Genomic DNA, 18,642 nt, shown 5'->3' with positions numbered 1-18,642 from the left:
ATTCAGGCAGCATCTTGCGGGGGCACGGAGACAAACGGTCCGGTGGTTCAGCTGTCTCAGGGGACGTGATAGCAGTTATGTTCATCTTGGTACTTAAAATCAGGCTGAACAAATCACTTTTAAGCATGCCTTGGGGAATATGCACGGTACAGCAAAAAGATGACCTGAAAGACCTTGGAAAGCACGGTAATTCTTGGGAGCCATAGGACTGGGGTGGGCGGAGGTGTTCCGCCATCAGCTCTGTGCACAAAAGAGAGATCCAGTACCTCTTTCTTACTGCTGATGTTCCCTGCAAGGTATACTTTGTGATTGCTATCATTATACTTTTGAAACATGGAGGGAGGTGGGGGGGGGGAGAGACAAATTGAAAGACAATTGTGTTCTTTTGTGATTTTCTTTTAAGCTGCTGATTTTAAAAGGGAATGAGGAGGATTTCAAGGTGATAAGTGGGTTGATCTTTACTGTTATATACATCAGTTGCCATATATCCAGTGTACATAGTAGGGGTGATAGACAGATACCGCTAAGTGAAGAGGATTTAGCACAAAAAACAGCAAAAATCAGTTATCAACACAAGAGATAATTCAGTGCAAATCGCCAAAATGATACAAACTATTCTATAAATACAAAAGTATCTAATACCAAGCAATTATAGATCCAGTATCTGCATTGCTATCTGCTTGTTTGTTCTGCCTCACAGTGTCCCGATTTGTTTGTCATTGATGGTGGGGGTATTGTGGTTTGACCGCGTGCTAGAACATTTGAGACATTATCGCATTACTACTGAGACTTTATCACAACTGCTATTGTTAGTTGTCTCTTTTGCAAACAAGACTTATAGACAACAAGGTGACCTGTAGCTTCCTGGTGAGCTTCTGGCTGATAATGGATTTCAACCTGAGGTAATAATGTATTTCAGAGGGTAAACTTGAATGTCTGGAATAATATAACTTATCAAACAGCCACAAAGTGGGAGTTAAACAAGTTGTTTCTTGGAGGAAGGAAGGAAGGAAGGAAGGAAGGAAGGAAGGAAGGAAGGAAGGAAGGAAGGAAAGGAGATAGAGATAGGAAGGAAGGAGGGAGGGAGGGAGGGAGGGAGGGAGGGAAGGAAGGAGGGAGGGAGGGAGGGAAGGAAGGAAGGAAGGAAGGAAGGAAGGAAGGAAGGAAGGAAGGAAGGAAGGAACAAACTGATGTACCAAAGTGTAACAAGAACACTTAAGGATCAGAGCAGTGATCTATCCAGTTCAGCATGCGGATTCCCAAAGTGGCCAAACAGCTCCTTCTAGGAAACTTATAGACAGGGTACAAAGGCATTATCTCCCTCCCCCCCCCCCCGCCCCCCGGCCTCCTCTGCTACCCCCAACCACTGGCATTCAGTCTCATACTGAATTGGTTGGCTCAATTTTAACCATCCTAGTTAATAGGCATCAATAGACCCTGCCTTCCATTAATCTGTTTAATCCCCCTTTTAAAGCTATTTGAGCCAGTGGCCATAACCACATTTTACAGCAGCAAATGCTTGAAATTAATTATGCGTTGGGCAGTGAAGTACTTTTTTCTACCTGTTCGGAATCTAATGCTGATCGTTTTAGTTGGGTGACCCTGAGTTTTTGTATTGTGAGAAAGGGAGAGGAAGCTCCCTCCCTATCGTGAATAACTCCATAAATCTCTGTCAAACATTTCCTCTAGACGTCTGTTCTGAAAACTAAATAGTCCCAGCTTCTTTAGCCTTTCCTCAGAGGGAATGTGCGCCAGTCAGTATGGATTGGGTTTCTCTTGTCTGTATCTTTCCCATGACAATAATATCATTTTCTGCGGTGGGAACAACCAGAATTATATTTTGTTTTTGCTATTTCTGCCATGTCTTGTAAGGTTTGTTTTTACCTTGTTGTGATGCATTGGTTTTATACTCCTGACCTTTGGTTATATGAGCTTAAAAATAAAGGATAAAAGGATAAAAATCAATGGCAAATTTATCCTGGGGTATGTTCGGTGGTGGTGGTGGTGGGATTTGAGGTAAAGGCACAAAACTTTACTGCTGGAGCCTCTCCTCAGAAGGTTCAAAAAGAGGGGAGAGGAAGGGAAGGTGACAATAAGCCGCTCTGAGACTCCTTCGGGCAGTCAAAAGCGGGGTATAAAACCCAGCCCATCATCGTCTTCTTCTTAGCCAACCTAAGCCATTGGACAATTATTTGTGGTTTCCATTCTTAGACCGTTTATGCACTGGGAACTTCACTGCTCCAGCTCCCTTGCAGGAGCACAAATCAGGGGCAGATGAGGTGCACCAGGCCAAATGCTCCCCCACGTGGGTGCAGGAAGAGGTGGGGCAACCTGCCACAACTAAAACTCTAGCCTGCAACTCGGCATGAAACCTCCAGTGCGTAAACAGTCGTAGTGACGATTGGTCAGAAATGGTCAGTTGATGATTCCCAACTCCTTTAAAAAGCTTCCCAGTTGAACTTTCTAACACTAGCCGGCAGATCAAGCGGACTAAACATTTGTACTTTGTAGCAAAACACACCTTTGTGTTTACCTTTGTGTTTGCCTTTTCAGCTGACGATGCATGTGGTGGGACCCTTCGGGGGCAGAGTGGAATTATTGCAACCCCCCATTATCCTTCAGAGTATAACAACAATGCCGATTGCACATGGACCATTCTAGCCGAGCCTGGAGACACTATCGCATTGGTGTTTATGGATTTTCAACTGGAAGATGGATATGATTTTTTAGAAGTTACAGGAACAGAGGGGTCATCGCTATGGTAAGACAACTGTTATGCTTCATTGTGTAATTTTAGGTTAATTCAGGGCTTGGCCAATGCCAAGTGCCAGGTTGCCATGGCTCCTAGACATTTCATTGTGGTGCTTAGTGCATCTGTGCACATGAAGTTTCCATGCTTTGATTATATATTCCATATACAACACCCAGCAGTGATAGATGGATTCATTTCTTAAATAATTACTTTCTGTCCTGGTCTAATATTCTATTAAATGGAATTTTATTTATTTTAATTTTTTTTATTATATTTATATACTGCCCTCCCTTTCAGCTCAGGGTGGTTTACATTAGAACTCTCATAAACGATACACACAGTAAACATCTTGACTTAAATATAGAACAATTTTAACAAGAACTTGCATTGAATAAAACTGTTTGTAATTCAACATTCAGAACTGAACAACTCAGTTTTTACTGCACTGTGGCTCCATTTTTCTACTGCGGGTGCAGTTGATGATGGGATGGGCTCCTAGTCTCTGGTTGATGGTTTGTTTCACTTGTCTTGGTTTGTAAAATTATAGTGAAATTTTAAGAAACAAAAGATATGTTCACCTAGGGTTAGAAGTTAGGCTTTTGCTTTGGTGGCAACCAAAGTTATCCATATATTTATTTATATACAATACTTTTCTCATGGCTTAAATAACAGGACAAGAAACTGTGAAGAGATTCAGATTAGGTTTTGTGGTAGCAGTAATTAGGAAATGTGGTTAAAATACAAAACTCTTCTCCTTTTTTGACCTGTGCTTGCAGCCAAAGGAAATGTTTTCAATATCTCAGTTAGCTATCTGTATACTTTTAAGCCTGCAAAACATGTGTATGAAGCTATATCTGGCTGAGAGGACTAAAAGACAGTGTTCTTTATTGATAGAACAAAATACAGAAGTGATGTAACTTAGTAATTGCCATGTGTAGTTCTGCAGTCGTTCGCTGTTTCCCTGGGAACAATCCCTCTTGGGCAGTGGAGGGGGTGAAAGACCTCAAGATGACATGCTGAGAACTGCCATGATGTCCAGGTGAACTTAACCTTGCTTAGACACTTTCGATTACACAGGAGATGAGATCCTGATCACTTCATTGCTCCCTGGTGAAATCCACATCATTCACAAGACCATGCTGAGTAGTTTTGAACCTGTGCAGTACCTGCTTGTGTGATAGGACTGAGTTATTGCAGCTAGCTGATGATTTTGCGCTGTTCAAGAACGGCATCATTTCATTTATTGGAGAAGAAGCAATATTGCCTAAGGTCATAGTTGGGTGGTTGTGAGTGGAATTGCCTGCATTTTGTCATCTCTTTGTTCCTGCTCAGTTGAATAGATCCTTTAATGACCAACATTGGCTAGATTGCACTGCCTTTGGGGTGAGGTGGGTTTCTTTGGTCAATGAGCAGTATGTGAACAAGAAGTGCTTTCCAGAAGCTATAGCAGGATTAGCTGAGATCATGAAAGGTTGAAAAGGTATTGAAGTGATCTCAGTAGTAAGTCCTAGCTGAGAAATCTCAAATTCATTCATTCATTCATTCATTCATTCATTCATTCATTCATTCATTCATTCATTCATAATTGTGCTTATTTCCCACCCTTTCCTTTTAAACTTAGGGTGGAGTACATCATAGTAAAACATACACAAACAAAAAAAGAGTAAATTATTGTCATGAATAGAAATCTAAAGCAATCTGAAACAATTAAATCATTAATTGCCTAATTTTGTCAAATGCCTTGGAAAAGAGGGAGAGAGGAGGTAGAAAGTCCTACCAGCCCAAGAAGGAAAGTGGCAGGATAGAAACAATAATAATAATAATAATAATAATAATAATAATAATAATAATAATAATAATAATAATAATAATAATTGTGGCCTTTGGCAGGGAGGCCAGCATAATTGTGGTGTTTTAGGCCTCAACCACAGGCCTGACAGAACAGCTGTTTTACAAGCCTTGTGGAACCGTTCAAACTTCCACAGGGATCTGATCTCATCTGGGAAAGCGTTCCACCAGGCTGGGGCGGGGCCAAAGAGCATCTTGCTCTGAGTGAGGCCAATCTGATTTCCTTGGGCAAATTTTTCTGGCTCGATCTTAATGCCTTTTGGGGGAGATGGGCCTGCAGGCCCCATCCCAGATGGTTTAAGGCTTTAAAGGCCATGAACAATACTTGGGATCTGATTTGATCGCCAATCTGGGACCAGCTAAACTAGGAGAGTACAGGGATTATATGTGCCCTCCACTGAGTCCCTGTAAGGACCTTGTAAACTTTAGAGCCAGTGATGGCAAACGAGTGGTGAAAAGAGCAGGCGCAAGAAAAAGAATAACCACGTGAGAAAGCAAAGTTACTGTGCACATTGGAAGTAACCCAGATGCATCTGAATAAGTCACTAAAAGATCGGCTCCCTACTCATGATTGGTAATCAGGATGTGAGCTGAATTAACCATGATTCCTCAGCCCTCTTATCAGACCTCAACTTCTAAGATTCTTTGGGAGAAGTCATACCATTTACATTGTTATAATACAGAATAAATCTGTAAAACAGAGTTTCTTCAAAACACAGTGACTAAGAAGAAAAGTTGTTTTTATACCCTGCTTTTCACTTCCCAAAGGAGTCTCAAAGCAGCTCACAATTGCCTTCCCTTCCTCTCCCCACAACATACACCCTGTGAGGTAGGTAGGGCTGAGAGAGCTCTGACAGGATTGTTCTGTGAGAACAGCTCTAACAGGACTGTGACTAGCCCAAGGTCAGCCAGCTGGCTGCACGTGGAGGAGTGGGGAATCAAACCTGGCTTCCCAGATTAGAAGCTGCTGCTCTTAACAGCTACCCCAAGCCAGCTGGTATCTTTCTGTGGAAAATAAATAATTTATACACTTAGTAAATTTACTTAACGGTTGTCACAAGGTAGGGCTGACTGACAAGGTATTCCAGTATTTATTTGTCTGGTCCTGCAGTAATTTATCTTGTCTCCTAAATACCTATGCAATGGCAACTGGAGTACTGGTCTGATAGTATGATCCCTCCCTTCCAGTGGGATCTTTGTCCAGGATATCTGTCAAAACCATTAAACTTGCAGTAATGTAGGAATGCAGTTGGAGTTAGATGTGAAACCTGCATCACCTCAAGGGCTTACAGTGGGCAACAGATTTCGCCCTCTCTCTGGATACTACCACCAACACCACAAACAACAACACTCCTCCTCCTCCTCCTCCTCCTCCTCCTACTACTGCTGCTGCTGCTGCTGCTGCTGCTGCTGCTACTACTACTACTACTACTACTACTATTACTACTACTACTATTATTTGGATTTTTATATCCCTCTTCTCGTGGCAGGTCACAATGGTAGTTTATCAACACTAAAACTCCAATAAAACCCCATTAAAAATATTAAATACAGGACATAAAAAATGCACAAAACTTAAGAAAAAAAAACATGGCTGTTTAACTCCTCTACATCAGTGGTCCCCAACCTGCGGGCCGCGGCCCGGTGGCGGGCCGCAAAGGCCATGGCACCGGGCCGCGGCTCCCTCTCCCCGCCCCGCCCCCGCAGTAAAAAACTTCCCAGGCCGCAAGCTTGCGGCCCGGGAAGCTTCTTACTGCGGGAGGCGGGGAGAGGGAATCAGGGCCGGGCAGCGCCTGTGCGGGCCACGCCCGCTCAGCCCGATCCGCGGGCGCGGCCCGATCCGTGGGCGCGGCCTGGGCGCGGCTCGGGTGCGGCCCGATCCGCGGGCGCGGCGTGGGCGCGGCGTGGGCGCGGCCCGATCCGTGGGCGCGGCCCGATCCGCGGGCATGGCCCGCACGGGCGCGGTCCGCGGGGGCGCGGCCCGATGCCCTGCCGGTCCCCAGCCTCGGAAAGGTTGGGGACCACTGCTCTACATCAGTGGTCCCCAACCTGCGGGCTGCGGCCCGGTGCCGGGCCACAAAGGCCATGGCACCGGGCCGCGGCTCCCTCTCCCCGCCCCCCCCCCCCCGCAGTAAAAAACTTCCCAGGCCGCAAGCTTGCAGCCCGGGAAGCTACTTACTGCGGGAGGGCGGGGAGAAGGAATCAGGGCCGGGCCGCGCGCGTGCAGGCGCGGGCGCGGCCGGGCGCGGCTCGCGGGTGCGGCCAGCGGGCGCGGCCGGGCGCGGCTCGGGTGCGGCCGGCGGGCGCGGCCGGCGGGCGTGGCCCGAAGCGTGGGCGTGGCCCGCGCGGGCGCGGTCCTTGCGGGCAGGGCCCGATGCCCTGCCGGTCCCCAGCCTAAAAAAGGTTGGGGACCACTGCTCTACATGACAGTACTGGTGGGCATCTATGCTCTTAAATGTGAAATTAAACCACAGGGTGACATCCACAAGTGAAATTGTGCACTTAAACGGGAAAATTTAATGATGAGCATTTGTAGCAGTTATTGCTGCTATTAAGAACTTTTTAAAGAGGGTGCAGTAATGAGAAATCCCTGCATATTTTTTGATAGCTTGGTTAAGCTCGACAGCAATGGGTTTCTTCCTTTGATATGTGTCCCCTTCCTAATGATCTTCATAGCACAGGTCTGGTTAACTAAAATTTAAAGTCCGGAATTTAATGGCCCATAACCTTACTTCCCGCCCCCTTCCCCCTAAAAGCATGAAGATGGCAAAAAGGATTACAGTGTTTGACCGTTTGGGTAGTCATGGAGAACTTGCCAAAGTTAAATATACTCTGAAGTTAACTAAGACCCACTCTAGATGATCCCATTCGATCACAGAAGCTAAGCATGGTCATCCCTTGCTAATACATGGATGGGAGACTACCAAGGAAGTCCAGGGTTGCTCCAGAGAGTCAGACAGTGGCCACCTACTCTTGAAAACCCTACAAGATTGCCATAAATTGGCTGTGACTTGAGGGCATTTACTCTCAGCTAGGGCTGCCACCAAATCAAGTCTCCCTCCCCTCCTCTGGTGACCCTCCTGAGTTTGCCTCCATACCATTACTGTTGCTGGTTCCAGTCAAGAGTGCAAGTTCATGCAGACCTCAGCGGGTTGGGCTGAGATGTATCAGCAGTGGTGAAAGGAGTTATGAACAATGACAGCAAGAGTGGTTATTTTCTTGAGACAGGGTTCACTAATGCCTCTTTCCTGGTTCCACAGGGCCAGTGTGGAGTCATATCCTTGTAGAGATCCTCTGATGGAAGGGGCAAGAGTAGTGACTTCACCTCCTTCCCCCTCCCCTTGGTAGCCCGTAGATCTGCCTGGATGTGACTCCACAGGTGTCCCATGACCCTGGGAATTGACCCTGGGCTGGGGTCAGAAGTGGTTTCTGGGGAGAAGGGAAGGTGTGGAAGATGCGTACACATACACTGAGTCTTGCCGGCTCAAGTAGATGGGAAACGGAGAAGGTGATGCCAATGGCTCTTGAGCAAGAACTCAGTGCTTTCAGACAGGGAGCAGAGTGGAGTAGGTGTGAGGAAAGCCTGGTTGGCTTTAAGCAAGTATTAATAGGAAAGAGATGGGCCCCTCGGGTGGGGGATAACAGCCACATGTTCCTCCTAACTGTGTAGTTGCACTGTGCAAGCCCACCAGCATCCATTCCTGCTGGCAAAGATCTTCATCAAGCCCTCTGTTGAGACGGCTGCAGCTGCAAGACTCCAGGGCCTTGCTTCTTGGACACAACTGTAACCCTTCTGAGGACTTTAGGCCTTTCTTACAGATACCAGCAAAGTGATTCACATTGGTCCCCCCTCCCTTTCTACCAGCTGTTTTAGGAGAGAGAGAGGGAGAGAGAGAGAGAGAGAGAGAGAGAGACCTGGCAAATAAAAGATGCACTACATCATCTGTGCAAGAGTCTTAAAATAACACAGGCTCCATCTGCCTATAGCCAAATTTTCCCTTATAATCAGGACTTTGTTGCTCTTTATTTTGGAGATCCATCATAACAAGTCATTTAAAAGAAAGTCATAAAGAAGGGTGGGCATCATCCAGTGCCTGTTAGAAATGACGCCACATCCTGCCATAAGTGACCTGGAAAAATCTGCTCCCCCCCTCTCTAAATTTTGCAGTCTCTGGCCCAATGAAGAATTATGTGGGATCCACAAGCTTCTCCATGTTGCTAGTTCTAATAAAAATGTTATCCGTGGCATATGTTCTTGGCTTCGGGAGCATTGCTTGCTTTCTGAAAGGGAGCTGATCTAGCTTTAAGTCAGAGATGGCCATTGGATGTGTCTTTGGCATGTATGCAGGGGCTGTTCTCTTTTTTTAGACATTGGTAAGGTGAATGCAAAAAGAAAAGAAAAAGAAAAATGCTACCACCTAGGTGGAATGATTATTGAATGTGCTATTAGCATCCATCTGTAGCCCAGGTCCCCATCAGAGCCAGCTTGGCGTAGTGATTAGGAGTGCGGACTTCTAATCTGGTGAGCCGGGTTTGATTCCCTGCTCCCCCACATGCAGCCAGCTGGGTGACTTTGGGCTAGCCACAGCACTGAGAAAGCTGTTCTGGCTGAGCAGGAATATCAGGGCTTTCTCACCCACCTCACAGGGTGTCTGTTGCGGGGAGAGGAAAATAATAGTGAATGTAAGCCAATTTGAGACACCTTTGCGTAGAGAAATGCAGGCCTTCTGATTGGCCCATGGTCAGTTTGCCAGCAGCTGTCACCATAACGCAAAGATCTTCAGGGCAGCACTTCTGTGTTGTACCCACCACTCTGTATCAGAATTTCAAAGGTGCCTACAGGTTCAAAACGTTTGGAGACCTTTGTGCTAGGTTTATGTATTTGAATAGAGATGGATGATGACCCTTTCATTAACATAACCCCTGTCAATTCCTCTGCAGGAAAGAGAAAAGTCATTTTGATTCAGTTGCGTAATGTTTTTCAGAGCTGTTCCCTTTGCAACCCGTGCCATCACGTAGATCAGGGGTGGCTAAACTCTGGCTATCCCAGTGTACATGTACATAAGTCCCTGCCAGCATCATGTGCCATGCTAGCAGGGGGTCATGGGAATTGTAGTCCATGCACATCTGGAGAGCCACAGTTTGGCCACCCCAGGCAATGATCAAGGCAGACCTGTGAACAGAGGGCCACAACAACTTAACATAACGGGGGCTCAAAGCCCTTTGTCCATCCTGATGGCCTGAAAGGGGACAGGGGTAGATGGATATGCCTTCTCCAAGTAGACAACTTTTCCTTGCCTGGTAGCCTCAAGGAAGATTTTGCTAAAGGTGGGCTGGTTTTCATTGCACAGCTTCTCTGTTGGGCTACCTTTAGGATGTTGGGATCCCTGCCAGATGCTCTCTCCTCCCCAGGTTCAAGAAAGGGTAGCAAATTGGATACAAGGACCTTTGGCAGGCGTCCAGTTCCCCGTGCCTTGCAGGAAGCACACATGCTGCCATACACTTCACCCAGACAAGCACCTCAGAAGGCTTCGCACGGCTATGCAAGTTAGCCAGACTCGGAGGGAAATAATAGCACCCTGAAATATTAATGCATGCTAATAAAAGCCATGTTGGCATTGAAAACAGCAACATCTAATTTTCTCAGAAGCCCTGGAAACGTTAAACAATTGGGAACCCGTTAAATGGCTGCTATTGCAGATTAATAGTTTTGTGGCACTGTATTTGCCCCCAAATAATTTGTCGAGCAAGGATGAAATTAGCTACTTGAACATGCTGTTATATGCAACAGCGACACGTCCGTTGTAAATGCATTACCTTTTAATTTTATGCCCAGCCATATCTTTAATTGTGTCACTCATTGACTTCCGTTCTCCCTTTCTGAGGCGGTCTGGAACATACAAAGGATGCCCTTTCCTCCCGTATCTAGTTTTGTAACCAATCTGAGATCTGAATCTTGTGAGAAGGGCGAATCCTGTGATCTCAAAGGAAGAAAGACGGGGTGAAAATGTACAAGACATTGGGGTGGGGACTGAAGAATGTGTGAAATGCCCTAGAAGCCCACCTGCCTGTCTGTCCATTTATCTAGCTGGCTAGCAGTTGTATATTTTATCATGCCATTTCTGCAGAGGTGCATACATTGCTCTCCCTTACCTGTTTTATCCTCACAACTACTCTGTGAGGTAGGCTAGACTAAGAGAAGAGGAGTGGGCCAAGAGTGTTCAGAGCCCTCCAGGGCAGAGTAGGAATTGGAACCCAGGTATCCCCAGGCTTAATTCAAGGCTTTAACCCAGCCTTTTCCAACGTTTTGACTGTGGAGGAGCCCCTGAAATTTTTTCCCCCAGACTTCCAGGATCCCCAGAAGTGATGTCAGCTGGCCACACCCCCTGGCCACACACCCCTGGCCACACCTCCAGAAGTGACATCACTATCCAAACCTTTAACCCTCCTTTTGCACCCTCCCCTTGCATTTATTGCTGCTGTGGGGACTTCTCCTCATGTAGGCTGGAAAGAAGAGTAGGAGCTGAGAAGACAGTCTGCCCCCCCCCCCACATGCCACACTGCTTCAGAACTCCTGGGCACCCCCTTCAGGGTCCCCGGGGACCTCCAGGGGCTCATGGACCCCTGTTTGGGAATCCCTGCTTTAACCACTCTACAGTACTCTGATTGCAAGAGAGAGGGAATTAGTGGTTGCCAACTCCAGCTTTGGACATTTCTGTAGATTTGGGAGTGGAAACTGGGGAGGGTGGAGTGTGAGGATGGGATGAAGCCCTGCAGAGAATTGACGGCATAAAGTTCACTCACCAAAGCTACCGTTTCCTTCAGGGGAATTGGTCTCAGTACTCTGGCGATCAGTTGCAATTCCAGGTCCTAACTTCTTACTTTCTCCAGGGATGAGCAGAATGCCATCAGTTTGGATCTACAGCATTTTGCTTTTTCCCGTATTACTCGTAAATCTTTCAGGGGGAAGGGAGTGAAAGTATGCTTTATTTGGCAACATCTCCTAGAATCATAGAATAATAGAGTTGGAAGGGATCTCATGGTTCATCTAGTCCAACCCCCTGCACTATGCAGGACACTCATAACCCTATTGCTCATCTACTGCAACCTGCTACCCCCTTGAACCTTCACTGAATCAGCCTCTCCTCTCCTACCCTGTTTTACTCCTTTTCCCCCCGGATATTCCACGCCACCCAGGTATATTCAGAAGAAGTACTGGGATAGAGTTTTTAGTATTATTTTTTATTACTCTGCTGCAGAAATATATGTTGTACACCACCCCGAGCCTAGATGAAGATAGGGGTGGCTAATAAAACATCAAATATAAATAAATAAAATAAATAAATTGTAGAACATCCTAGTGGGTTATGCCCCATGTTAATTAATATGTATGTAGGTACTAGGTGGGTTTTCATTCTCTGTCTCTGTACTGACTTGCTTTTCCATGACTTCCCAATGGGGAAGTCTGTTCTATTCTGTTGCTTCACAACCAGCACTGCTGCCCGCCTGAATGTACCTTGACTTCCCCTGTTACCATTATCCATCCTTTCCTTTGGTGACCAGCAGGTCATCGGGATAACCCCTGCCCTTCCAGATTGTGCCCTCCTTCCTAAGCACCCCAGAGGGGGACTTACTTCTTTCAGGTGTCAACAGGAGGGTCACCGCCAGCTGTCTACCAGCTTAAAAGCCCTGCTCGTTCTAGAGTAACAAATGCATGTAGTCTCAAGAAACAAACTTTTCAGTCCCAAAAGCAGCCTTATAAAAAGCCTTTTAAATCTTGCTTTTTGAAAGTTGCTATAGAATACCCGGAGGTAGGTAATTAAATTGAAATGATTCATTTTCCCCCTCTGCTTTTTAGAAGTAATTTTTGCCTGTAGGGATGGGGTATGTGTGCAGTCTAGTGTTTTCTTTTAAAATATGTTTATGAGTCAGCTTCAGAATATTGTTAGAAATCATTCTGCTTCTCTCCTTTTAATTTCCTTCAAAAAATAATAATAAACAAGAACCTCTGGTTTTAATTATTAGTAACGTGGCAGAGAGACTCAAGGCCAGAGAAAGCATTATGACTCAAATATTTAGTGTTATTAACAACTGTAATCAGGCCCAGAAATTCATGTACACAAACAAGCCTCCCACTTGGCCAATTTATGTAGGATATAATGCAAGCCCCCATGGGAGGGGGGCAGCTGAAGTGGAAGAATAGGAGCTGTAATACAGAGACCATGCTGTCTGCTTGCATGATAACCCTGCTCAGGTTTCTAGTCCTCAGGGAAATAGAGTTGTTGCTGCCCTGTCTACTGCCTGTAGGTCAGGGTCCAATAACAGGAGGCCAAGTGCAATTAAACTGCAACAGCTGGGCCAAGTCAGCAACTTTTAAAGTGTTTTGGACGCCTGTTGACTTTCTCAGTGAACATACTTTGGATGAGCAGCAAAAGCAGTTTATGGAAGTATCGATACAAAGCTCATGAGTATTCTTGCTGAAACTGATTTGATAGGCAATACGCACATCAATATAATTCTGGAAACCCAGGAAAAGCATGCAAACTAGTCTTGCGCCCACGTGCACATTGACAGCATTCATGCAAGGCTGACTCAAGGCCAGCTGCACCAATAATGTTCACGTTCCCCTTTCCCTCGGTTCCATCCTCCCAAGAGAAAAGTGGCAATTAGACTGCACAAATGAGTGAGCGATTTGACTAAGCTTCCCCATACCTTGGAGCCAAAGGCCAAATATATATTATTAAAATTTCAGTGAAGAACAATAGATCACATAATTAGTGAAGGACTAGATCCTCAGCATATACCAGTTGGATATCTAAAGGAACAATACCATGTGATGACTTTATGACTTTATGCTCATTAAATAGTTATAGGAGGAAACAACCACTGATGAAAATGCCACATTGAAAACGGTACAAATCTGGAGGCCGTTTTGGTTGTTTGTTTACCATTAAAGATGGTATAAGATCTTGGCTTTGCTCATTTTCGTGATTGGGAGGTTAGCCAATGTCTTTGTTGACAGATTCCCCAACTCTTTCTCACACGGACACCACTTCTCTTCTTTGTCTATCAGATTTGGGCTCCAAGATATGGAAAGGAGAGCATCTATTAGCAGGTCTCAGGTCTATGCTTCATTTTGTCTACCCCAAATTGGATTAAAACGAACAGGCAAACACTATTAATTTACCAGATTTGCCTCTTACAGAGAGAGGTTAGAACAACATATGCTAAGCATAGATAAGCAAGCAGGCCCTCTGTGCAAAAGTAGCAAATTCTGCTAAGTCATTAGACATCAATCTCTGGTAGGGTTTCCAACACTACCTCAGCAAATGCCAAGAGTTTTTACGGGCAGTGACTTGGGATGGTAGAAAAATATGTCACTTCTGCTTGACAGTCTAGACTGCTTACTCTTTCTTTAACATAGAGACGAGGAGAAATTCCTAGAGTTGTCACTATGGCCCATTATGCACGGCCGCCGAAACGGCGATTTCGGGTCACATGGAAAACGCGGAGGGGGAAGACGCGACGCATACCGGTTATACACGGGGCGGGGCGCGACGGCGGCAAAACCCAGAGTAACCGATTATGCACGCGCCGATCCGGGCGCCGCTTCTGGTTGCGCCCCGCTCACCCGGAAGCTGCGCTTTCTTCCGCGTTTCACTGACGCGGCTTTTTCGGCGGCATGCACCGAAGCTGCAGCCGGTTGCAGCCGGCTCCGTGCGTTATCCGTGATTTTAGTCGCCGCCATTCCACCCCGAATGTGCGCTAAAACCCCCGTGCATAATGGGTCTATGTGGGGACCGTTTTTTTTCTCTTGCTCTTTCCGGAGCATGGAATTGGGGCTGGGTGTGGGTAAATGCAGGGATTAGTTTCGAGCTGATCTTTATAAAGCAAACTAGATTTCAAGCCCATTTTAAATTGAAATAAAATGGGCGCTAGATGGGCTGGGGGGGGAGAGCCCGTCCCCGGCAGAAGCCGGAGGGAAAGGGGGGGTGGGGTAAGGAGGCTTCTGTCGGGGCGGAGATCTCCCTCGCGGTTGCGAGGGAGAGCTCAGCCCCGGCAGAAGCCGGAGGGAAAAGGGGGGCTGGGAAAGGAGGCTTCTGTCGGGGCGGAGATCTCCCTCGCGGGTGCGAGGGAGAGCTCAGCCCCGGCAGAAGCCGGAGGGAAAAGGGGGGCTGGGAAAGGAGGCTCCCACCCCCCCACCCTTCCCAAAGGCTCCCACGGCGTCCTGTCGGCCCCGGGAGCGGGCTCGCCGGGCGAGGCCGCTGCCGGGGCCGAGCGAAGGCCGGCTCCCACCACCCCCACCCTCCCCCAGCGGCGAACGGCGTTCCCTCGGCCTCCGGAGCGCCCTCGCTGCCGCGAGGGCGCTCCGGAGGCCGAGCGAAGGCTGGCTCCCACCACCCCCACCCTCCCCCAGCGGCGAACGGCCCCCGAAGCGCTCACCTGTCGCTGTGCGTGTGAAGCAGGGAATGGGGAGCCGCGCTTTGTGCGGCTCCCCATTGCCTGCTTCGGGCGGGATGGGCACTTGGAGGGGCCAATCAGGAGCCGCTTCGCGGCTCCTGATTGGCCCCTCCGAGTTTTTATCCCGGACCGGTCCCGCCCTAACTCCTCCCCACTACCCCTTACTCCTTTATACAGCCCCTGGCGCCCCTGGCGCCACGGGCTGTGTACAGATAGCCATTTCTGGCTTGGGACTAGGTAACTATTCGTTCGGGGGACTTAATTCTTTTTGCTCTTAAGCTTAAAATGCCAGTTACTTGCATTTGGGTGAAGGAGGGTGTGACCTCTGTTCAAAAGAACAACACAGGTGCTGTACAGTACACCAGGACTGGAAGTTCCATTAGGAGCTAAGTTGACCCCTTTTCTAATTAGGCCTCCATGCGATATTGCTTGGAGTTAGAAAGGTATCCTCACCTCTTATTTCAAGGTACAGACATTGTGTGCTTGGTAACTGGGGATAGGACTTTCTTACCCCATGCATTTGTTTAATGCAGGGGTAGTCAACCTGCGGTCCTCCAGATGTTCATGCACTACAATTACCGTGAGCCCCTGCCAGCAAATGCTGGCAGGGGCTCATGGGAATTGTAGTCCATGAACATCTGGAGGACCGCAGTTTGACTACCCCTGGTTTAATGAACACAAACCTGTTATGGGCCTTTGAACCTTGCCTCTTCCCCCATATTGTAATCCAAAATGGCAGCCCTATACAGGTTTTCTGTATACACAGGGCTAATTTTGCTGACACTGCCTGGATTATGTAGGGATATCACAGACATGCCACCTAGTACTTGCTTTGTCTGGCTGAATGCACAGTCTTGCTAAACTGCATTCAAAGGTTGCCAGGACATGCAGGGACATGGTGGGGGGTGAGATTTTGGGGCAGGGGCATGAGAGGTTATATTGGGAGCATTATTATGTCAGTTCTGAAGAAAATCTGGAAGTGATTTTGGTCACTCTAGGAATTGCCGGAAACTATGAGTAACATAATGAGGCTCTTGTGGCGCAGGGTGGTAAAGCAGCCAACATGCTGTCTGAAGCTCTGACCATGAGGCTGGGAGTTCGATCCCAGCAGCCAGCTCAAGGTTGACTCAGCCTTCCATCCTTCCGAGGTCGGTAAAATACGTACCCAGCTTGCTGGGGGGTAAAATGGTAATGACTGGGGAAGGGAATGGCAAACCACCCTGTATTGAGTCTGCCAAGAAAACACTAGAGGGCGTCACCCCAAGGGTCAGACATGACTCAGTGCTTGCACAGGAGATACATTTACCTTTACGAGTAACATAGGAGTGACATAGGAGCAATGTAGCTGATTTTGGTGGTTTCTCCTTCCCACTCATGTGCAGTGCTTCTTGGAGTTTGTGCAGGCAACTTGGATTCCCAGTGGGCAGCAGACAGCGGGAGTTTGTGCTAGATACCTATGGGTTGGGTTGGTTTTGTGTTTGGACATCCTTGACTGGTTTCTGGATCTCACCTGGCCCCATTCCCAGAGTGATGCGTTGGTACCCATACGGCTGCGGAGCAGGTGGTTTGGCGGTGATTGAGCGAGCGTGTGATGCCTAAGGATGAAATTGTGGAGCCATTCCGCACCCGAGTAAAAAAAGTGTTTTTCACGTCTCCCTTTAACGGCCGTATCCGGTGGGATCTTGGGCCCTCCTGTTTTCCTGAAATGTGAAAAATGAAATTGTAGTGGAAATGGGGAAACACAAGGAGCGGAGCCGCGAGAGAGGATGAAGGCCGCCTAGCCAATTAGGAATGACAGTTTTCTCGCCTGGTAGGAAGATGTCAACTGCATTCTAGTTTATTGGGCCTGCTCTAATTGTGTTTTCGGTCATAGAGAGCGGGTGAACTGGTTTCGTAGGATGCAAAAAAAAAAGTGCCATATTTTTCTGCTCTGTTGACTTCTTGTCTGTCGGAAGCAGTATTTACCCATTTATCCACCAGTGTCATAATACAAAGATATAGAAGGGCATCAAACCTACTGCTTTCTCAGATTCTACTTTGGTTACAGCAGGCTTTGTTAGAGTGGTGGGGCAGGGCAAAGCAGAGGCAAAAGAAGGTGCAGGGCAGCTTGTGGCTTGCAAAGCCAACTATTTACTGAAATTTGTAACCAAGTCAATCCTGGAAGGCTTTATTCAAGGATTTGGGGTAATGTTTTCACGTATGGGGTTTCTGGGTTGTTCTACCTTTGTCAGAGATGGATGGTGGTACATTCTTTCCCTTTGCCATGCTTTTGCTGAACTGCCACGTTGAAGATCACCTGAACATGTGTTGTCATTTGTATAGTAGCTAGGGTTCTTCCTTGGGGTTGGGAAATTCCTGGAGATTTCAGAGGAGGACCCTGAGCATGGTGGGGATTTGGAAAAGTGAGGGACTTCAGTGGGGTATAATATCGTACAACCCAGCCTCTAAAGCAGCCATTTTCTCCAGGGGAATTGATCTCTGTTGTCTGGAGTCCAGTTATAATTCTGGGAGATCTCCAGGCCACACCTGCTTTCCTGGCCAGGATTTTATTCTCTGGGCTCTCTGCAGGTGAAGAGGTTCCGTTCATCTCCTGTTCTTGTATATTTCTCATGGTCACCAGCTTAGATGGGTATCTAGAAACCTGACTCTAGTGTTTTGGAACCTGGAGCCATGAACATTGTTGAGACCTGAAACATTGTAGGGAAAGCCAGGTTGATAGTTTACTTCAAACAACAGTTTTATATTTAGATTGCATCAAAATGTGTTGCTAATAATTGTCATATTGATTAATATTTATAATGCATTTATTTACTTCTGCTACACCCCACTTTTCTCCCCAGTAGGGACTCAAAGAAGTGTTCATCATTCTCCTTCCCTTTGTTTTATCCCCACCCTAAGGGATAGGTTGAATTGACAGTGTGTGACTGTCATTCCAGCAAACTTTTATGGCAGAGGGAGATTGGATCCTAGGTCTTCCAGAACCCGACACGAGCTGCAAGGGAGTGGTGGGAAATAAATTCAATAATAATAATAATAATAATAATAATAATAATAATAATAATAATAATAATAATAGTAGTAGTAGTCTGACATTCTGACCATTATACCACACTGAATCTCGTAATCTGTAACATTCCCACATCCCACATACTGGTTGTTGGGATTTCTTTATTAGGTAGTAGCACCCGCACAAACATGTGCACACAAACACACATGGTCTCATAACAACTGAGGAACGCCCTGTAATTGTCTTTGGGTTCACAGGCATGTAGTTCATATTCAGACTACAGACACCTGTTGGCCTCTGCCATATCCCTGTCTGTAAAGCACCTCTGAAAAGGCCATTCCTAAAAATATTTGCCTGTGGTTGCCTTTGCGTACTGGTTCCAACAGCATCCCACCTACCCATCTTGTACACCTTGACATAACATTTTCCTTTTGAAAGAGCTATACTTAGTTCCATGCTGAGCCATTTTTTACTCTGGAGCCATACATTGTAGATCCCTGAACTAACAAAAGGAAATCCATGGTATGTGTGCTGAAGATTTCCCTTTCAGACCAAAGGGATAGTGTGAATTGGG

At 46.8% G+C, this 18,642-nt stretch overlaps 1 protein-coding gene across 2 annotated transcripts in view; it reads left to right on the top strand.

Annotated features, from left to right (window-relative positions):
* CSMD2 (CUB and Sushi multiple domains 2) overlaps window positions 1-18,642 on the top strand; it is a 644,506-nt gene that overhangs the window by 207,499 nt on the left and 418,365 nt on the right. For both annotated transcript variants that reach the window (XM_077337490.1, XM_077337489.1), the window contains one exon: window positions 2,554-2,761. In XM_077337490.1, the coding sequence (XP_077193605.1) occupies window positions 2,554-2,761 (208 nt within the window). The remainder of the gene's footprint in view (window positions 1-2,553; window positions 2,762-18,642) is intronic.

Source organism: Paroedura picta, chromosome 5 (assembly GCF_049243985.1).
Source record: "Paroedura picta isolate Pp20150507F chromosome 5, Ppicta_v3.0, whole genome shotgun sequence".
Taxonomy (NCBI): Eukaryota; Metazoa; Chordata; class Lepidosauria; order Squamata; family Gekkonidae; genus Paroedura; species Paroedura picta.
This window is presented reverse-complemented; position numbering and strand designations above follow the sequence as displayed.